Source organism: Macadamia integrifolia, chromosome 6, assembly GCF_013358625.1.
Source record: "Macadamia integrifolia cultivar HAES 741 chromosome 6, SCU_Mint_v3, whole genome shotgun sequence".
NCBI classification, from domain to species: Eukaryota; Viridiplantae; Streptophyta; class Magnoliopsida; order Proteales; family Proteaceae; genus Macadamia; species Macadamia integrifolia.
Window position 1 is genome coordinate 25233051 of NC_056562.1, and position 22543 is coordinate 25255593.

At 38.8% G+C, this 22543-nt stretch overlaps 1 protein-coding gene across 5 annotated transcripts in view; it reads right to left on the bottom strand.

Moving 5' to 3' along the window:
* Positions 1 to 22543, bottom strand: part of LOC122081899 (protein FAR1-RELATED SEQUENCE 5-like) — a 56842-nt gene that overhangs the window by 30512 nt on the left and 3787 nt on the right. For 3 of the 5 annotated variants that reach the window (XM_042649285.1, XM_042649287.1, XM_042649283.1), the window contains exon 3: positions 16096 to 16293. The exons of 1 other annotated variant lie outside the window; for it this stretch is intronic. In XM_042649285.1, coding sequence (XP_042505219.1) covers positions 16096 to 16293 — 198 coding nt within the window. Of the gene's footprint in view, positions 1 to 14563; positions 15962 to 16095; positions 16294 to 22543 lie in introns of those variants that run through there. One more of the 5 variants, XM_042649284.1, reaches the window with a different exon arrangement.

Genomic DNA, 22543 nt, shown 5'->3' on the forward strand with positions numbered 1-22543 from the left:
GATTGGTACCAACAGTATTTTCCACATGTCTAGTCATCAGCGGTCTGAAAGTGATACAAATAATTACGAACAGTAGTAGTTATTGTTGTTTTATGGTTATCCTTGTTGGCAACCCAGCCATGTGGCGGTGATGACATGACTAGTTTGGGTGACATGGCCAAAAATGATGACGTGGCAGCATACAGTGTCACCGATGAGATAACAGAGCCACATGGTGTGCATAGAGTGGTTTGATACATCCTTAGTAGATGGTGCAGATTTCCAGGTCAAAACCAGAAAAATTGGCCTATTTACACTCAGGGGCATTTTTGAAAGACTTTCTTCATGAAAAAGATTGATTGTAATTTATCTAGTCCAATGCTTTTGATTTTGTCGCGTTCTGATACCGTATGAAGAAGTTACGGCATCTGTGGTCAAAATATAGCTTTGGGGCAGTCGGGGGTAGTTTTGACATTGAAGATGAAGTTTTTGGAAGAATTTTTCCCCATGTAACGAAATGAAAAAAATCTAATCTTTCCAATGCTTCTGATTTCGTTGCGTTTCGATTCCGTATGAGGAAGATGCGGCATCGGAAAGGTCTAAAGGCATTTTGTCTTTTTATATGGCTGAGTCAGATGATCGGATCTTCTGGAAAGTTGTAGAGCGTCCAATCGTGGTTCCAATGCACTTCGTTTCGTCTCAATCGGAAACCATATCAAAAAGTTACATGCGTTTCCGTAAAGCCTGTACGAAATTCCAAACCGAAAAATCCCAGTTTGCTGTCGGTGATGGGAGGATTTTTCAGATTTTATTTTTCAAAAATGAGGGGTTTTTCTATAATTTCAAGATTTTGAAGGTCTAAGTTGCTAAGGGTGTTTTTGCAATGAAACAATGGAAGAGGGGTTGTCTGCAATTAGAGGTAATTAAAAGATCCCAAATGGAGGGTTAAGATCGCACGACGTAGGCAAGATTCAATGGCTTAAAGTTATTTCAGCTTTTGAAAAAGGGGAAACAGCTACTGATGCAACCAATAAGGCGTCGATAATGAGTTTGACGATATCAGTGCCTACATCAGCATGACGTTATCTTTGACTTTGGATGATTCTGATCCTGTGGTGTAGATTCACTATCCATTATCTAAATCTGACGGTTCAAATTGATAGATACTCTTTGATGAGATCTACGGCCAGATCTGCGCCTATGTTGCATGCACCACCGGCGTAGCCTACGCCACTCCTCCGAAGATTCTATTTTGAGTGTTCTGATTGGCCCAACTTCAAGTGGCCATAACTTTCTAACCCTAACTCCAAATAACTCTATCTAAGTTGCCGTCTCTTTGTTTTTTCGAGCTCTACACAATGAAAGAAAGAGAAAACACTTTTAAGTGAGGGAAGGCTGCGGTTTTGGCAAGAGAAACTCCCCCCTCTTTGTTGATCCTTTAATGAACATGAATGCCTGATGATAATTATTCTTAGGCCATTAAAGGAGGTAAAAGAGGTGGTTGAGGTGTGTTAATGATGCATTAACTCAAAGCCAAAGAGGAAGAGAAGAAAGCAAGGAAGGGTTTGCTTGTTGCTCTGAAGAGCAAGAAGCCAGGAAGAGAGAAGGTGTGAGCACCAAACTTGTCATTGCAAGTTCCCAGTCATCCCAGCAACCGGTTGTCAGATTCCCTAACATTAGATTTACATTATATGCACATATTATGATATGTATGTATGCAAGGGTTAGTTGGGATGAATTGTATACATGCTAGGTTAGTTATGGATGAACTATAAGCATGCTAGCTAGTTATGGATATATATGCTAGGCAGGGCTTGATTATAGGGCATGATATAAGCCCCAATTTATTGTATTCTTATATTAAGTGCTTAATGGGTGCTAAACACTGGGAGTGGGTGCTACACAGTGTATCGGCACTGCGAGTGCCATTTCAGTTTCAGCTAGAGAAAATTGGGTGTGAGTGCTCCCAATTGTGGGTGTAGTCAAAAGTAGTGCATTGAGTAGGTACGAAGCCTTTACAGGCACTACTCCGAGGACGTAGGCAAATTGCCAAACCTTGTAAAAACCCTGTGTTGTGGGCGTGCCATTGTTTGCACTATATGTATTGAAATGCGTGGAATGCGTAATGGGTGTGCACACTTGGAAGTGCCTATGAGAGGCTGAGTGTGCATACGACTGTGTGCGAACAGGGACAGGTATAGGAATAGGTGTATCAGGTTTTGCTTGGTCAGATGTCGGACAGGTATTACGGGATCGGAATGGGATTCACTGATTCACCCCCCCTCTCAGTGACTGTCGGGTTACAACAGTTATGTCAATGTAGCTTCACAAGCTTTCATTGACAAGGTTAAACTAAAGACAGAAAAGCATCCACAACTTTATACCGGATGAGTTATCCGATGAGTTGCCTCCTATGCTGATATACAACACGTTATTGGTCTATTTACTTGGATCCATACTACCAAATCTTCCCACTTAAAGATTGGGCTCTATAGAGCTTGTGCAATTGAAATGTCAAGTAAATGAATTGCTGAAATTGGGTTTTATCCAAGAGGGCACGAGCCCTTGTGCAGTACCAATCCTACTTACATCGAAGAAAGAGGTTCGTGGTGCATGAGCGTTAATAGCCGAACCATCAGCAAAATCATGGTGAAGTATAGGTTCCTCACGTCCCATGGCTCAACGATATGCTTAATATGTTGTCCGGTGCTATAGTTTTATAAAAAATTTGACTTAAAAGTGATACCATCAAATTTGCATATGCCCCAACGATGAGTGAAGGACTACCTTTAGGACCAAAAAAGGGCTTTATGAGTGGATAGTTATGCCCTCAATCTTACCAATGCGCCAAACACTTTCATGTGCATTATGCAAAAAAGGACTTGATGAGCGAATAGCTATGCCCTCAGACTTAACAATGCGCTAAACACTTTCATGTGTAGTATGACTCAAGTACTTCTTCCCTTTATTGGAAATTTCTACTTTTTTATTTTAGTGACATACTAATTTATAGCAAGAAAGATCTCCAAAGGCTATTTATTGATCCAAAAAAGCTTATGACAGAGACCCTTTTTTCTACCTATAACAGTCCCTGGAGAGTTAATCTGGAAAGTACTAGAGAAGATAAGTGTTACAAGTAAAATGTGGACATAATTAAAGATATGTATGATGGTGTGGTGACTAGTGTAAAATTGAGGGGGATTAACTTAGTGAATTCCCAATTAAAAACTGGATTACATCAAGGATCAACTTTAAGCCCTCATTTGTCTATGCTTATTATGGATAATTTAATCATAGACATTCAAGATGAGGTTCCTTAGTGTACGTTTTTTGTTGATGATATTGTTTTAGTGTACGAGACAAAAGCAGGGATTAATACCAAGTTGGAGTTATAGAGATTAACCTAGGAATCAAAAGCTTTAAAGATAAGTAGAAAGAAGACAGAGCATAGCTATCACGGTGCCAAGGCGAACCAAGGCGATGGAGGGTTGTCTAAGCGCTTAGGCGAGAAGGCGCACGCCTTGAGGCGAACAAGGCGACCAATTGTTATTTTTTATTTTCCCTATTTTCTAACATTATTTAGTAAGCTATATATACCTTGTATCATAAAAAATCAAGATCAAGCAACATCAAGTCATTAAAAATCAACATTTAGCCATATTAAATCATAAAAAATTAACATTAAGTCATATTAAGTTATAAAAAATCAAAATTTCGAGAAATGCTCTGATTCTATAATAAGTTTGACTGGTCAAATGATATTATTTTTACATAAGACGTTTTGTATCAATTATAATATAAAACCAGCTTTCCAAAAAATCTAAGATTACTTAAATCTGAGTTGTAATGACAAAGTTATGCTCCGGTCAAACTTATTTTTAAGTGCGCGAATGCTATTAAAATCGCCTGAATGAAAATAATTTCATGGATATCAAAAAAAAAAATTATTTTACCCGACTTTTGGTTTTTAGCAATGTTTTAACATGATAGAATTTATAAAACTTTCATAATTGAGAAAAACTCCAGCATTTAAAAGTTGAAAATCGCCCTTATAACCAAAATCCAGTTTTTCTTCTTGGATTGGGGGGTTAACTTTTTATCCTTTTGGAATTTTATTTTTAAACTATTTTTATTGGATTCAAATAGGGGTATTTGCTTATTTATGAATAATATCTTAATTAAATGAAATAACAAATATAAATAAGGCGACTGTCGCCTAGGCCCCAGGAAAACCGCCTGGACGCCTCGTCGTCGCCTAGGTGACGCCTTGACAACTATGAGACAGAGTATATGGTGCGTAACTTCAGTTACACTAGCATGGATAATGAGGTGGGGAGAGGGAGACAAATGGGTATTGGTATGCTAAACACAAAAGTTCAGAAAATTCACCCATAATCTACACTAGGATGGAGAAAAAGATTGAAGATTGGGAAAGAAGAAGGGATAGGGAAGGGAGGGTTCTCTCAACCATCGCCTCTCACCATCTCTCTCTCACAGAGTAACTACTCTCCCAGCAAATTGAAGTTAAGGTCATTCCTATTGATGTAGATCAAAGCATGAAGAAGAATAGGGCGAAAACATTGTTCATGTGATTATTGAACAACAATAACTCAGCATTTTCCCAACTAAATAAGGTCAACAACATGGATCCACCAAAGAACAAGATGAAAGGAAAACAAGAAATAAAAGAGGGGAAAGACAAAGAAAAGAAACACAACAATGCAACATCTCTGGGACACATAGTTATTAAGGTGGTGAGGCGACCAAGGCGTTTGAGGGTCTTTTAGAGCGCCTTAGCCATAAGGCGGGTATAAGGCGTCGCCTTATTGACTAAAGCATTCCTATGTAAATTTTTTATAAAACCATTCTATTTGACTCAAATCCTAGTTGAATCCTACTCCTCATATGCTAAATAAATATTAAAGGTTCATACTTCATACCAATGCAAGATATTCATCTTCATCAATCATCAATCACCATTCATCATGATCATAACATATTAACATATAATATAAATACATAATTATGAAACAAAATTATAAATATAAAGAAAAGAAGACTTTAAATATACAAGTATTCATTACTAATATGTAAGGGCCCTACTTTGATCAATCCCAATAATGTTCAACTGCTAGGTATGAGAAACACATGGCTGACACAAGAGGAAAGAAAAAAACACAGTGTCATTATCACAATAAGTCAAAAGAGAAGACACTATCTGCAGAATAAATTTCTGGAAAGCAAACCTGGTGGAAGAATAGGAATCAGCCGTGTTTGAAGAAACCGGTTCTTCCCACAGTAACTGCGTTTTGGCCCCAAATGATACTTACCAGAATTGCCCCTTTGTTTGAACACACCACCCACTTTTAGGACCAAAGGTTCAAGAATGAGGAGATTAAACTCCTCTCCCTCTGTCCAATCTACCACTCAAAACAGATTATAACCAGTAAATATAGAAAATTCCAAACAACTGAGGAAGTATAGGAAGGAGAAATCGAATAAACAGAAGAAAAGAATTATGGGGCAAGAAGAAAGAAGGGTAAAGGTAAGGGTGTGGAATGATTGTACTGCGTCAACAAGAGTCTTACGACTCTCACGGTCACACCATAGGTAAAAAAAAAAAACTATTAAGACTTGAGAGTCGTAAGACTGATGAACAGATGAAGATGAAAGAAGAAGAAATAAGGAAGAAGGGAGAGAAAGAAGAAGAGAAAAAAAAAATCTCATAAAGAAGATGAGAAAAATCAAAAAATAAACAACGTACCTAGAGAGAGGGGAAGGAACCTTCGCCGGAGGCCGCCAGAGAAGAATCGAAGGAGGAGGGACCACTGGAGTGCTTCACCGCTGGCTGTGGAGCGATTTGGGGTTTTGAGAGAATATCGTGTTTTTTTGGTAGAGTTTAAGTCATTAGCTTTTGATTTAGTGTATCTCATGTTCATCAAAATTTATGCATCAACCAATCATAAAGTCTATTTTGGAATATTCATAAATCAGCTGTAAAAACAAATCTTTTTTTAAAAACCCATAAGGCGGTCACCTTAGCCATAAGGCATCGCCTTAGGCACCTTATAGCACCTTACAGCATAAGGCTCGCCTTCCATACCCAACATAAAGCGGCTTACTACCTTAACCTCTCTCGAGCGCATTAGCGCCTTAATAAATATGCTGGGACATCCACCAAAACGTGGTCGGCAACATGGATCTTCGCCCTTTAAACAACTATGTTTGATGTCATGCTAGGATCCAGACCAGGCTTCTACATGTCTTTACTTACCAACTCATAAAATGTCATCTTAAGCCTGCCCTAGCTCTTTTACCTCCTTCCAACTGAATCTGATCACTCCTCCATACTGTAGCATCCCAAGGCCTCCTTTGAACATGACCATACCACCTTAAGCGGCATTCTCGAAGCTTATCTTGAATCAGAACCACTCTCAAATCCACTCCCAAATCAGCTCTTATCCTATCATTCCTCACTCTATCTCTTAGTTTTGACGTACATCCATCTCAACATCATCATTTCTGTTACACTCAATTTATCTATGTTACGCTTCTTAACTGCTTAAAACACTCTACCCATACAATATAGCCGGTCTTACGACAGTCCTGTAGAATTTTCCTTTAAGCTTTAGAGGAATACGTCGGTCACACAACATTCCAGATACAACCCTCCACTTCATTATCTATCTACCTTCCTTGTTTATGGTTGACCCCAAATATCAAACAGTTGCTTTGTGGAATCTCTCTCCTCAAGTTTCACCACTTCAATATCAGTCCTTGAGTAGCTAAAGTTACACACCACATACTCCGTCTTCATTCTACTTATCATAAGACCTCTTGATTCCAAGATAGATCTCCATAACTCCAAATTATTGCTAATCTCTGCCACTGTCTCATCCACTAAAACAATATCATCCACAAAAAGCATACACCACGGAACCTCCCTTTGAATGTCCTTAATTAAATCATCCATAATAAGTGTAAATATATAAGGACTTAAGGAGGACCCTTGATGTAGCCCCAAAGTGATTAGAAACTCACTACCATGACCTCCCACAATTCTCACACCACTCACCACATCCGCATACATGCCTTTAATTATGTCCACATACTTGCTAGACACCTTTCCTTTCCAATGCTTGCCAGATTAGCTCTCTTGGGACTCTGTCGTAGGTCTTTTTTAGGTCGATAAAGACCATATGAAGATCCTTCGTGTAGGTTCTAGATTCTAGACTCCCTTCTATGCATATTTTGATAACTTTCTCCCAAAATTTCATAATATGACTCATAAGTTTAATGCCTCTATAGTTATTGCATCTTTGTATATCGCCTTTATTTTCGTAGATTGGGACCACAACACTTCTCCATTCATCAGGCATCTTTCTCTTGCTCATAATCTTATTAAACAACTTGGTTAGCCAGGAAACTCCACATAAACCAAAACTCTTCCATACTTCAATTGGTACCTCATTCGAGCCTGGTGTCTTACCTACTTTCATCTTTCTCAGGACTTCTTTAACCTCAATCACTCCTATTTTTTGGACATATCTATATTGCGTGTTGTTATGATGTATACTCACACTACTCCTTCATAAGTTGTCTCCATTTCGTAGGGCACAAAAATATTCATCCCATCTCCTTTTAATGTCTTCATCCTCTAAGCACTCTACCATCATGACAAGTAGTTGCTTGCAAAGTAGGGCTTCCTTGTTTGCGAAAGTAGTTTTTCCTATATTCCCTGCATTCACATGAGCAGATAGATGTAAATCCAGCTCCTCCCTCCGTTAGAGGTCGAGAGCCCATTTCAGATTCTCCGGTTCCAGATCGAGCGATCCAATTAATGTTTCACCAAGGAGGAAGCAGCACCAAAGCATAAAGTGCCCAGAGCGGGAACGAGAGTAGAGCCTTCAGCTGGAGAACCCATTCCCGAGCTACCAGTTGGAGATCCGGGGTTGGTCTCTAGATCCTGTGCTATGCCTGTTGGCTAAGGTGCACTATTGCTATTGCATTTGGTCTTTTTCGTGTTGTGTGCTTTATTGCCCCCCACCCACCGCCATGATCAATGCGCCTTAAACGCCGTGAAAATGCCCATCGACTATAATCGAGATCGCTGCTCTTCTTGTCCCGTATTTTTTAGCTATCTTATAAATGGCTTTTTCCCTTCCTTAGTAATCAGATTATTGTACAAATCATCATTTGCTTCGCCCATACTTTCCCCACAATCTTCCTTGCCTCGTTTCTTTCTGACTTATCCCTATCTTGATCTTCAACCTCCCTAGTCCATTGCCAAATATTTAAAATTGTCTTTCTAGTCTTAATAGCTCCTAAACATCCTCAAACCACCACCAAGTCTCTCTAGGGGTCATTCGAGTACCTTTAGACATCCATAAAACCTCTTTAGCAACTTTCTTAATGCAATATGTCATCCCAGTCCACATTGTGTTGGCATCTCCGTCAATATCCCACTTCCTTTGCTTCACCACTTTATCAATAAAAGACCCCAATAAGTCTCCTTTTAATTGCCACCACCTTACCTTTTGGTAGAAAGGTTTCTTTGGCTTACGCTTCAGCACACTGAGACACATATCCAAGATCAGTAGTATATGTTGAGATGTTAAGCTCCCCCGAGGTATAACCTTTCAATCCTTACACCGCAATCTGTTGGACCTTTTAGTAGGGAAGAAGTCAATTTAGCTGGTATGTTGCCAACTTGTGTAGGTAATCAAATGTTGTTTTCTTTCAACGGAGAAAGTGTTCACAATGGGAAGGTCATATGCTGTCGCAAAGTCTAAAATTGAAGTCCCCTCCTCGTTCTCTCCCCAACCCCAAATCCTCTATGAACCTCTCTATAGCCTCTCCTATCCCTACCAATGTGTCTATTCAGGTCCCCTCCTCACAATAATCTTTTCATTCGGACCAAAACCATATATTAGATCATCCATGTGTTCCCAAAATTGTAGCTTACTGTTTTCATCCATCCTCACTTGGGGTGCATACACGCTAATTATGTTGACTGCCTCCTTTTCTAACACACCTTATGGATAAAATCCTATCTCCCACTCTTCTAACATCCACAACATCATTCTTTAGGTCTTTATCCATCACAATTCTAACTCCACCTCGATCACTTTCGTCTCCCGAATACCAGAGTTTGAAATCATCCAGCATCTTAGTTTTATTACCCTTCCATCTAGTCCCTTAAATGAATGCAACGTTAATCATTCATCTCCTCATGACAACAATCAACTCCATACTCTTTACCCGTCAACGAACCAGTGTTCCAAGAAGCAAGTTTAATCCTCTATTTATACGTAAAATTCTTTCGACACTGTACATGTTGCAGTGTATGTCAGTGTCGTGTTTCGTTTACATGAGATGCCCTAGCAAAAGGATAAAAGGACAGAACAAAGGAAAAGAAAAAAATAATAATAAGGATCCATACAAAGGAGATTAGCTGATTACTATAAGGTGTCGTCTACCTAACTGACACACCAATAAAAAAAATGTATAATAAGAAAGTAAAAAAAAAAAAAAAAAAAAAAAAGGTAAAAGGAGAAAAGCACAAGGCATTAACACCAAACAAAAGAATAAATACTTCCAAGAACAACTAATTCAAGCACAAACAAGCACGGGTCTCCTCCCATTGGCAAGAGAATGGATCTGGATGGGCATAACCTTTGCTGGCCCCTCTATTTGTGATATTACTGGAAAATTTGTCTTCTGTGCCACCATCAACCATATCTAGATGGAGAGAAATCTTTGCAGACGGACTTCCAACTCCCGCTCCTTCGACATGATTTGGAAAGCTATCTACTTCGAAGTTTGCTCCGAGCTACTATCCCTACACCCACCGCATTGTCATTGACTCCCCAAGGAACATGCTTATATTGTCTCCTAGGGCCTCCCCTCCTTCATTATAGCCCCCCTAATAGGCTCTTGCTTTTGTGCTTTCCCTTTGCGTTGTTGTTCAAGGCTTGCTAGCTAGGTTGTTCCATTTTGTTTTAGCTGGGCTCATTGGCCTCTCCCTGCCCCCCTTTCTTGTATATTCTTCTCTCCCGTTGGTTATGAATTTATTTATTCATCCAAAAAAAAAAAACAGGGGTATCAAACAAAAGATTAAAAATCTCTAAGTCGCCAGGTAAATCAAGCTAACATCTATGTAAAGTAGTCGTTAGTACAAAATGACAAATATAAAATGCTACCAAGACTACACAGATCAAGCAACAGATCAAGCAAAGGGGGAAAAAAATCAACTAAGGTAAGCAGAAACATGCACAAGCCAACAGACAAATAAAATGTTCTAAAACTATAGACTATAATGTAACAGCAGTACTATGTGCTAATCAACATGAACGGCAAGCGGGTTCAGTTTATGCACGATGCAACATGGATGCAGCAATTCAAGCAAGCTGCTGTACAGAGATTCTTTTTTATGCTATGTTACTGACTAAACAGGGGAGTGTAGAGTAGCAGGCTAACACTAAAACTATATATAGCTAGTTTACTTATTGAAAAAAGATGGAAGTGAAAATCCCTTACAAGCCACCGTAGCTTGTCCTAGGATCCAAGGCTTTGAGTTAGCGGCAGGGGTACGAATGTGGATGGAGATGTGCATATGGATGAGAAGAGTGTGTGTGGAGTGAAGGTCAGTGCTGGCAGTATGTGTAGGATATCGACAAGGCTCAGAAGTGGTAGGATATCTTGATGGGGGCAAAAGGAGAATCAATGGAGGGAAGAGAGCCAAGAGAGCTCGAAGGGCACATTTTGGATAGGGCAGAGGAGTGAAGGGCAGAGGCCAAAATCGGAGGGTGAGAAGAGGTCTCAGAGGGAGCAGAGCGTGACATAGGAGGAAAAATCCAGCCAAGTTTTGGTAAAATCCAACACCAGGTAGTCTTAGTAGTTGGAGAGGGAGCAGGGCAACAGCCGGCTTCGGTGGGTGAGGGAGGAGCTCGAAGAAGAAGGCAAGAGGGAGAATCGTTCTAAAGAATCGTGTGGCGAGAGAGAGGATCATGGTGGGAAGGAGATCTCAATAGGGCGAGTATAGTGAGAGTCGTAAGAGAAAAAAATCAAGAGGAGGGATTTATTTTCATGTGACTACTGTAATGCCCCAAAATTTTGAAACCTTAGGGGATTTATTTTATTTTATGCTGATTGTTTATTTCTCGTTATATATTTGATTTGTGGCGATGATTAATAACTAAAGGGGTCAGTCCAGTCGTTATGACCTTAGTTAGTATAGGGTCTTGGGTTCAAACCATGTGAGACAAAGGGGAAAGTTAATGCAATAATTAAGAGGTTCTTTTTAACATGTCTAGGCAATGGTGGATCCCACCATAGCATAAGTCAAAATCATGTAGAGGGGGGAGACCTCCTATGTGGGTAAGATGTTAGGGTAGTTAATTAAAAAAAAAAAAGAGATACAAGAAAGGAAAGTGAGTGTGCTGTCCTAGAGAAAAAGGAGAAGGAGAGACAGAGAGAGAGAGAGAGAGAGAGTGTGAGAGAGTTAAAGAAAAAGGAGAAGGAAAAAGAGAGAGTTAGAGAAAAAAAGAAGGAAAAATAGAGAAAGAAGGATGAGACCAAGAGGCATTAGGGAAAAAGAAGAGAATAAGTAGGAAGAGAGGAGTGTTATAAAAAGGGGAGAGATAGAAGCGTGGGAGAGAAAGAGAGAAAGAAAGATAATCGTGGGTTATAAAGAGAGAAACAAAGAGAGGGAGAGAAAGGGAGAAGGAAAGAAAGAGAGAAGGAAGAGAGGAGAAAAGAGAAGGGAGAAGAGGGGAACTCGCATGCTTCATCCTACCTTCTTCCTTGTCCCATCGATTCTTGTGTCTGGGTGTTCTACTGCTGATCTAATCTATAACTGAGTGAAGGGTTGCTGCTGATCTTAAATCTTGATTAGTCTTCCATCAATAGATCCATCACACCAGGTAAGATCAACCTTTTAAATCTGATTGCTAAAAATCTGCATGACTTCTCAGATCTGAAATTTTTGTTTTACAGAAATTTTATTTCCCTAATTACTCTTATTCTAGCCGTCAGATGGTGACAATGTTTTGGGGTTTTTGAGAGCTACCGAGGGGGAGAACTCGATTTTATTTTGGGGCCAAACAGAGGTCTTTTTCTGCTATTATGTAAAAATCTTTCAAAAATGTCAACTCTTGATCAAATCTTGATTTCTAAGTTTCTTGAAATCTGGCCATGCATTGTGACAGAAATGGTATCAAAGTTTTTAGGGTAGAACCTACTGGCATAGGGACATTAATAAAAGACTTGTGCTGAAACATAATATATGGACATTGTAGGGTGATTGACTAGTTTTTTTTTTTTTTTTTGGATGAATAGAAAAACTCATTACCAAGAAGGAGAAGATATACAAGGTGGGGCAAAGGGAGGAAACCCCAGACTACCACCAAAAGAAGTGGAGGCCAAACACCAGAGGCAACTAACAAAAGCCCTTACAAGGAAAAAATAAAAGTGGGGGGGGGGGGGTGGACATCAAGATGGCATCAAGGGGTAGGGGATATGATGGAGATAGGAAGACCCAAAGAAACAACAATGAGCCTATTCCTTGGGGTGTCCAAAACTAAGCGTTGACGAAGGCAGCCAATCTTAGAGCTCACATCAAAGAAGATGGCATTCCATATCTTGTCAAAGGAATGAGAGTTCGAAGTCCATCTATGGAGATTTTGCTCCATCCAAAGGTGGGTAATGGTTGCACAGAAGGCAAGTTTTCCAACATTTATCACAAAGGAAAGATCCGCTAAACATCATGTCCATCCAGATCCATTCTCTATTCAAGAGAAGGATTCTTCTGCAGGAGGGCCAGATGGATTTTAGAACCCTTTTCCAAACAGATAAGGAGAGGGGTAGGAAAAAAAGGAGGTGGTCGGTGTCTTCGATACCATTCTAGCAGAGACAATAGGAGGGGAAAACTAGAATGTGACGGACGATGAGGAAAGACTGCGTGAGGAGGTAGTTGGATAAGGCTTGCCAAGCAGTGAAACTGTGGCGAGGGATATGGCTTTTGAGCCAGATTATGTTGCATCAAAGAGCAAGGGGGCTCGGAGCGTGAATGTGGTTCCAAGTCAAGACAGAGGTGAAGAGGCCAGCAGCGAAGAGCAACCAGATGATCTTATCTTCTCTTCCTCGGTGACCAGAAGGGATGGGAGGAAGAGAGGACCAGATATCTGTGATACCCTGTATCAAAATGCAGCTGTGAGCCTAAGGTGCCTGGACCTGGCAGGCACTGAGGGCAAGTGTGCTGTCCAACATGGCCAGTACGGGTTGTACTGTGAGAAGAGCAACTAACACTGCACTTGGGCCAACAAGGGGGTAAAATAGCCAAAGAGGTATGCTCAAGGTCACACACGCACCTGACCTGAGGGCAAGTGGTTGGGACTGCTGGAGGACAGGGTTTTCTGTCACTGGTAGGTCACCTGCCTGACCACCAGCCAGCCTGTGACACCTGCCCATGGTACTGACCTGGGCAGAAATTGCCATTTATCTTTTGTGAGTCCCACATCCCTACAGCTCAGCCTACCATTTTACATGATGGATAGGGGTTCTTTTGCTGACTGTATATCACTTTTCAGATCAGCAAATAGTGGGGTCCACTTGGAGATATAAGGGTTTAATGCAAATTATAACTTATAGGTGTTCAGCCAAACAAACCCTAAGGTCCAATTGGCTGAACTATTTAAGTATGAACTCAATCACTGTTCACCATTTGTGAACAAATATTTCGGTGGACAGAAAGGGAGAAAGGAAGAGAAGGAGGGGGGCTGCTGAATTGGGCTGCAGCTGCTGCCCTGCTGCTACTCCTACAGCTGCTGCTGCTGCTGTTGCTGCATCCTCTTCTCCTGGATGCTTTTGGTTTGAGGTAAGCAAGACCCCATGCTGCTTCCCTGTGCATGCTGCCCTGCCACTGCTACTGCTACTGCATGGGTGCTACTTTTGCTCCTGTTGTTGGCTGGGCTGCTATGTGAAGATTGCTACTACTATCCCTGCTCCTAGGTGAGTAATTCTACTGATGCAGCAGCACTCCGATGGATCGACCCAAGCCTGCTCCAGAACCCAGACCAAGACCCAGATCCAATTTGGGTTCCAAATTACTAATTTGGATTCCAAGTTTAATAGAATATTTAGGATTTTATTTTTATTTGAGAATATTTGTTTCCTATTTGAGTCCTTAGTTGTTTCTTTATTTTGTTAGCTTAGGGGTAGGAGATTTTATTTTTATCTTAGTTTTTTTATTTTAATTAGAAGGTTTTTAATTTTTATTTTATTATATATTAGACATGTAATTCATGGGAAGAACAGTTGATTAATGAAGAAAAATTGATTTGAGTAGTGCCTGCATTGCTACCTCTCTCCCCCCCTGTCCCCTTCTTCTCTTTCTCTCCTCCTCCTCTGCGAGAATCCCCTTCCCTCTTCTGCTGTCTTTCTTCTTTCCAACCTCTCCCTGCCTTCTTTTCTGGTCCTCTCTGAACATTTGTTTCTGAACATTTTCCCGTCCTTCCCCCTTGTGTGATCTCTCCTCCTCTTCCCTAAGTAACCCACCTCTCTGTCTCTCCTTAAACTTCTTTTCTCTTCCTCTTCCTATTTCTCTTTCATGCTCTGTTCCTGAGTGAACTAACAGCCCCCACATAAGTTGATCGATCTCCTTGGGAAGCAAGTGGTTCCTCCTGAGATTTCGACCGAAGGAATCCCGTCCCTGGGCGACCCACAACCCTAGGTATTCAACTCCTAAACCCCTTTTCTGGTGGAGCGATAGATACCTGCAAGTAGAACTAATTCTGCTGCTTCCGCCAGTCAAATTCCAACAGCTTTATTTCATGTACAATGGATTGTTGAGCCTGGGTACCCCTTGATTTCAATAGGGTTTTGAGTCATGAAATCAGCCTCAAGATTTTGGTTCGATTGGATTCTTGTTGAGTGAGCTTTATCAATCGAAACCTGTAGGGCTTCGGTTGGGTTTTCTATCGTGATTTGCTCTCCAGCATTACATAAAGGTAGAAGAAGACAATTCTTCATATTTGCACTCAGCCCCTTTCTTTAATTTTCTCATAAAGCCCCTAATCTTGGAATTCTACTTCAGTTTAACCCCTTCATCATACTAATCTCAGCCACTGGTTCGCTTAAATCCTTAAGTGGGCCCACATCCAATCGGGTTGGTCCTCTTGGGGCCCACCGGCCCCGCATTATCTACTCTCCTAATTTAGTGTAATTCTGCTAGTATAAATGAGGTAGCATGTTAGGGTTAAGGTTTATATGAAATCGGTAGTTGGAATTGAGTCCCTAAGCTATGGTCCAGTTCCCTATAACTGAATCCGTAATTTCAGAGTGGGTTCAGGGTCCCAATTTGATTCTAACTCATCTCTGGGGACCCTAGACCTTAGGGCTTTTGCCATGCAAGTGTAATTCCTTGTAATTGGACTAAGAATTAGGCTATGCATGCAAGGAATTTTATCATAGGGCATGCAGGAATATTATTGCTACATTGATTTGGGGAAACTGGGAATATTTATATGTTTTCTTCCCTGTTGCCAACTTCTGAGCTTAATTGGAGCTGGGAGAAGACTCATATTTCTCTATGCAGGTCAATCCAGCAACAATTGAGAGCTAGTAGTGAAGGGAAGGGCCCAGCCCTTTAATTCAGTAAATTCCAGTTCCAAATTCCCAGAATTTTATTGGGATTGGATAACCTGAGCTACGGTCACTTAATCAAGCCCTGGAGTGAGGTAACAATGAACCCTAGAGGCACACCAGACCCTCCTCATGTTGTGTGATGCAATGGCCATTGGCCTTGTGCTCAGCTATGGCCAACAAAGTTCAGCAAGCAAACTGGCAGAATGCAGAGTTCTGCAGACATGCGTACGCAGGTGCTAGCGGCCGGCCGGTGTATGTGTTGCCAACCTGCCGGTGGAGCTTTTGTACCCCAATTTGTCCTCTGTTTTTCTGTGGGTACCCTACCATTATGTGGGGCCTGTCTACACACATTACAAGATGTTAGCCCTACAAGGAAGGGGGGGTATCTAGAAGGGGTATGGTGAGATGAAAACTAATTGAGAAATGGGTCCTAAGTTGTGAATTGGAATTTCAGTCTAGTAGTAAGTAGACCTGGGATTGCCGGGTGTCGTGGACGGGAGGATCCCCCTGCACAACCGGGTGGTGACACTTCACAATCACTCCGTAGTCGCATCTTGTAAGCTCAGGCTTTGATGTTACTTTTCCCACAAACAGACCAAACTGATGCAGTGAATTCTGACCAGCCGGGTCCCCGTATGAGAGTTGAGAGTTGAGAGTCCCTGAAAGGTCCTGCACACAAATCGTAAGTAGGAGGCGCTGGGTTAGGCCGGTGCGAAAACCCTCCGTTGCCAAAATCAGAACTTTGCAACAAGTATTTCTTATATTTCTTACTCAAAAGAACTGATCCTCTCCTTAGGGGCTTACCCCATGTATTTATAGATGCATGGTCCTGGTTGCATGTGGGATGCTCCGCATATGGTAAGAGTCCTGAAAGGGAGGTCACTCCTTGATTCTTGGGAAGATTCCAGGGATATTCCCTATTTGCTGAGTGTTTTGGATCCCACGAGAGGACCCATTGCAGATTCTATGCTATAAATTCGGATGTAGAACCTTTATTCGAAGTGTATTCCTTATTTAAAGAGTCCTCATTAGGGAAACATCCTTGCGTGGATAAGATCACCAAAGATCTGATGAGTGGTGCATCCGCAGAAGCGATTCGGATGGTCCTTTCAAGAAATAATCAATACGAGGGTTTCGATGGTGGGAGGACCTTCACTTATTGTATTGGCATGATTTTCTTATTGGGCTTTATAGTTGAAGCCCAAATTGGGCTTATTTTTCTTTTTAAAGGAATCTTCTTTTAAAATTTGGGCTTGGGCTTGGGTTAATAGACCATATATTGGTCTATGGACCTTTAAATTGTTTGGTCATAAAATTGTTTTATTATGCCTCGGGCCCATGTGAATTTCAATCCGTTTGAACAGCCCAATACTTTTATAAGAATACGGTTTGTCTGATATGGGCCAACAGTCCAACCCAAGGCCAGTCAAATCAAAAAGGGGTTTAATTTAAAAATGTTTTAATTGAAACCCATATAAACTAATTTTTGAGATATTTTGTCACTAATGCCATGGGGCCCACCCATATTGTTTTTCTTTTAATCTACTCTGCTACATTAAAATGTTTAATTTTTTTTTCTTTTTTTTTTGGGTTTAAGTGTTCTAAGAGTTAAAACTCTTGTCAAATATGCAAAGGTGGTGGGTCCTATTACTAGGGTCCACCCACTTCTATTTTATTCTTAATATTTTACATTAAAGCGTTTAATGTTGTGTGACCTTTAGGGGTCGACTCTTTGGGCTTTTTCTTCTTCTGTAGAGATACTTAAAATTTGTTTTAAGTAAAACCTAAATGGGATTTGTTCTATAAACCCAATTTCAGCCTAACATCTTGCTAGGTGACCAACAGTTGAGACATCAGTTTCTAATAATTAATATTTTCTATAGGGCTCATATCTCTAATAGTTAATAATTTATGAAATTATTAATATAAGGCATATTAATGTGCAAGACATTAATAAGCTCAATGGACAGTCCAATACTGGTTACCAAGCCTATGAAAATTATTAATTAAATTTTTTTATTATTTTGACTATATAAAACCTTAGTTTGACTAGGTGGGACTCACATAATATGGTATTATGTGAAAATTAATATTTGTGCATTTTAATGGATTTGCATGTTTTGTTACATAAGATGTAATAGTCTATTTTACTAAATGTTAGTAAGATAAAGTGTGCATATGTGAGGTGGGTTGCACCATGGGCCAAGAATATTATATTGTACATAGAGCCCAAATAGGTTGTAACTTGAAGTGTTAAGTATTGTTTTTAGAAAACAGTGTCCATTAGCTAATTTGTACATTTATATATTCTTTGTGTTTCTTAAAACCTAGTGGACCCATGGACCCCTAAACTCGTATAATTAAATATAATTTAATGTTTAATTTTGGGTGTTTGATAATTTCATGTACATGAGATATACATATGCGAAAGAATTGTCAAAAGTTGGCAATTTAAAATGTAGCTTTGTAAATCTTAATTTCCATGAAAGGATCAAATGCATGCATTCATTAGTGGTTATGGGATTTAAATGAACCATGTCAATGGATTTTTATGTGGATGGCATGCATATATGTGATTGCGAAATTTGTCTCCTATTATCTGTTTACCCTCTCTCTCTCTCTCTCTCTCTCTCTCTCTCTCTCTCTCTCTCTCCCCCTATCTTTTTTATAAACTGATATATTCCTCTTGGGCAACCCAATTGGTGGGTTGGTTTCCCAAGGTTTCTCTGATAAAGAAAATGTAAAATAGAATTAGGATTTTATTTTATCATGTGATGATCGAGAGAAAATCGATGACGATGATCGTAAGACGATCAGAGATGTTGATCAAGAGTTGATTGGAGGTGTTGATCGCTTGGAGGAAGTGGCCAAGATTAAGATGAAATGTTTTTATTTTATTGTTTTTAATGTAATAGTTATTTTTATGTAACTTGCATTCACACTATCACTTAACTAAGTTGAGTGGGAGTAGCTAATGAGGCTATATTACTCCTACCCATCTTGGAATCAAACTAACTTACATGAGATGCAAAGTCAATTCAACTCCAGATGCCATCCCCTAACCACTATAGTTGATAATTTACATGCAATGCTTATTTTAATTGTTTAACATAAATACCTATTTTATTAAATGTGATGTAAAGATTAGTTTATATACATACAGACAATGCATTAAATGTATGTCTATATGATTATTTATGTATATGAATTCTTGTTTCCCTCATTATAAAGCAGTTGTGATATGGGAAACCCTAACTGATGGGATTCTTATGGCCTCCAGTGGTCGGTGAGGGTAGAGTTTCATAGGTCAATTCTGGCAAATGCCGATAGGATAATGCTTGTAATTGATCAATAAACAGTTTACACATCTCCTATGTGATAATTAGAGGACATAGTCAGTGAGAGCTATACTGTGATAGTAGACACTAGTTCACAATACCATGATTCACTCTGAGATGATAGGTATACACTTAACCTGAATATGTGTCAACCGATGGGGATGGACATGGTACTCAGGTGGTCAAAATTATTTGAAGTCTCTGTGATGGACAGAATCAGTCCAGTCAATTAACACATGTACAATGAACTCCGATAGGCTAAGTTGTGCATGTAAGGGTCGAACTATTCCAATTGGCACCCCAAAGCTTTGAGGGAAGCTTAAGGTGTAAGAAACCATTGATTGAGTTTTGCCCATTTGTATCCAATGGTCTGTATCTGTAAATTAATTATATATCATTGCTCATTTTACCATCACTAACCCACTAATTATAATAATGTTGACCCCCTGTCTGATCAAATTGTTTGGAGTAGGCAAGAATATTTGCTCATACTTGTTTTTGAGTAAATTGGTTTATCCTAAAAAATAATACTCTTTCGTTAGTTGACTCTATGATGCCATTTACAGATTGCCAAGGGTTATAGACATGATGAGACGCTAAGAAGATGTTTGATGAGTAAACTAAATATGCTCATTGATCGTCAATTAAGGTCTATCATATTAACCAAGATGACTTAAGGTTCTTCAATTATTAACTATGTCATGAAAATAATAGGTCACTCTATGAGATTGGAATCCCTTAAGTTAGTCATAGATGCTTATTTTAATGTCTTAACCATGTCATCAACTACATCTAATGTACTATGGTGGAAATTTTTTTATAGAAAAAATCAGGGCAATAGTAATGACGTTTATAGTTTTCTCTTCATGTTCAATGCCAAATGGTCAAAACAAGAAGAAAGAATGGGTGAGTGTGACTCATGAATTCAAATACTAAGGGAAAGAATGGTACAAAGAATTGTCAGCTTTACCTAGCTGCCTTGTAGCTGGATGAAAATTTTCATGAAACACTAGTCCTATTTGAATATAGTGTGTTGGTATGACCGACTGCCGCATGATATGTGTGGACTTCGGTTCCTCATACATGTTTACAAACTAATTGTATGGTTTAAATATGACAAGAATGTTTTGTGGAAGCCAAAAATCATCTTTTAATCGGGACTAGAGTTGTTACCATGATATGGTAATGAAAATTTTAAAATTTATGTGTGCTCTAGTTAACTTCACACTTTTGGCACTTATTGTAAGGTTGTATAGAGTTAATAGAATTTATAAGTTGGGAAGGATAAGCCTCCAGAATGTCTGAAAGAAAATCTTATATCAACTGATAAATCCTATTTATGAAGACATATGACCAAATCTTTTTCCAAAAAGGCTGTAGAGCTATTTGTGTTTTGGAGTTAATTTATACTAAGGTAAATCATCCAGTAAATACTCTACCTGACAAAGGTATGAGTTTTAACTCTTGATTAGATCAAATGAGAGTATTAATCAAATATCCTTTGGATTATCTAAAGCAGTATAAGATCTCTAATTGAAATACCCCGAGACATCATGTTATATGATATAATAAAAAGATCGAATTGGACATTGTAAGATAATGTTGGACAACTGTTTTAGTAGCATTGTACTTTTAAAATAGCAGTATTCATTTGGAACAAGTATCCATCTAAATTTGTACCCAAGGAGCCTTTTGAATAATAAAATGTGCGAAAACTTATTCTATAATTTCTTAAGGTATAGGGACCGTTTAGCTTAAATGCAAAGGTGGTTGACAGATGAGATGAAATACAACAATAAATAGCACAGGGTTTGATAATCCTATTTGGTTGACTTTTCTTTAAGAGAATTATATTACATTATGATATATTTCTGGGGACATAGAATAGTCTTATGTGTACTAACTAAATCAATATTTGTAACTCAAATGTTTTGTATAACATTCTTGAATGTCTCAATGTCGTATGAGGATAATTAAACTTCTTGGTAAACTATATCTTCCTTATAAAGGAGGATGACTATGTAGAAAAGTTCTACAAATAAGTATGGTTCTTCATAATCAAATAGACTTTTGTTGAGGTTGTATAGGATGTAGACATATAAAATAATAGAAAATTAAGCTTTAGAATAGTCTCTTTTCATTCTTACCAAGTCTAGATTTTTATGGATCCACTATAAAACGTATGCCCCTTGGATGTAAGTGGAACTGTATAAAAATGAAAGAAAATGTTGAAAGAAAGGAAAAATTCAAAACATGACTGTTGACGAATGGTATACCCTCAAGGTTTCATTGTTAACAGATGCACACTGTGATAGTCACAAATTCAACTGTTAATATCTTGAAAAATTATTGACATATAATAGCAAAGAGAATAGTGCATGTCATTGAGATCTAATCGATCTCTTGAAAGTTTCTATTATCTGAAACATTCACCTTTGATCAAATAACAAATCGTTTGTTTTGATCAATTTTTGAATAGACCAAGTGATCAGTGAGAATACAAATATTTTTCAGGATAAAATAGTTAGATTGCTATCAAGCTTTCGTAGTTGAGAATTACTGAGAGAATTACTAAGAAGTGGACCTAAGTTCATATTGTTACAACTTGTCAATCTAAGTAATATCTGATTATTTGAAAATTTGACAAGTGTGACAGGTAATCCATAATATTCAATGTTTTGCATTTAAATGATGGTAATATATTTTAGAATAGTTCAAAAGAGTAATTTATCTTGGATTTCACTATAGTAGTGGAATGTTTGGCAATTAGCCAAGTTGTTTGGTTGATAAAAGTTCTTAACTAAACAAGAGACTATTTATAAGCTTGTAAAACTACTCATTGTCCAGATATGTGATAATGAGAATGTTTTACACTTGAATAAGGAACTCAAGTTGCATCCTGTAGAAAGATTAATCCAGACAGCTAATGTGATTAGCTCAAAGGAATAGTTTTTCCAAATCTTTTTACTAAGGGATTAATGTAGGATGTGAATATGTTAAGAACATGTAAGACAACTTGATGGCTTTGATGTACAAGTGGGAGTCTGTTAAAAAATTTTCGTCATCAATCCATATTTATATGAAAATCATATAAATTAATTTGCATGATTTAAATAATGGGCCTTAGTAAGTCCTTAGGTTTTAACCTAAAACTATCCACGACTAGGGACGGGACTGGACATCCTGTGTAAATGGTCGTCGTATTGTGTGTACCTAGGGAATGGAGATTCCAGAGCACACATGTGAGTGTACATACAGTGCGTACATTAAACCGGATCATACGAGAATTTCAAGTGTGTGTTACTGTCTGTTGATTTGAAACGAAATTCTTGTGAATAGTGTATAGTCGGTCCTTTGACCTGAGGATTCTTATCAATGCGATCACACATTGTGAGTTTTGGTGCACCAATAGTCGATGTCTCCCTGACTATATATCGGTGTACTGGATTCGTATTGTTTGGTTGTATTCAAAAGAAATTCCTAACAAGAAATCCACTACCCTTATTGGGAGAATATCAAGGAGAGAGAATCACTGTACTTGATTGGACATAAATCCGATACCGATGGCATTTTTTTAAATA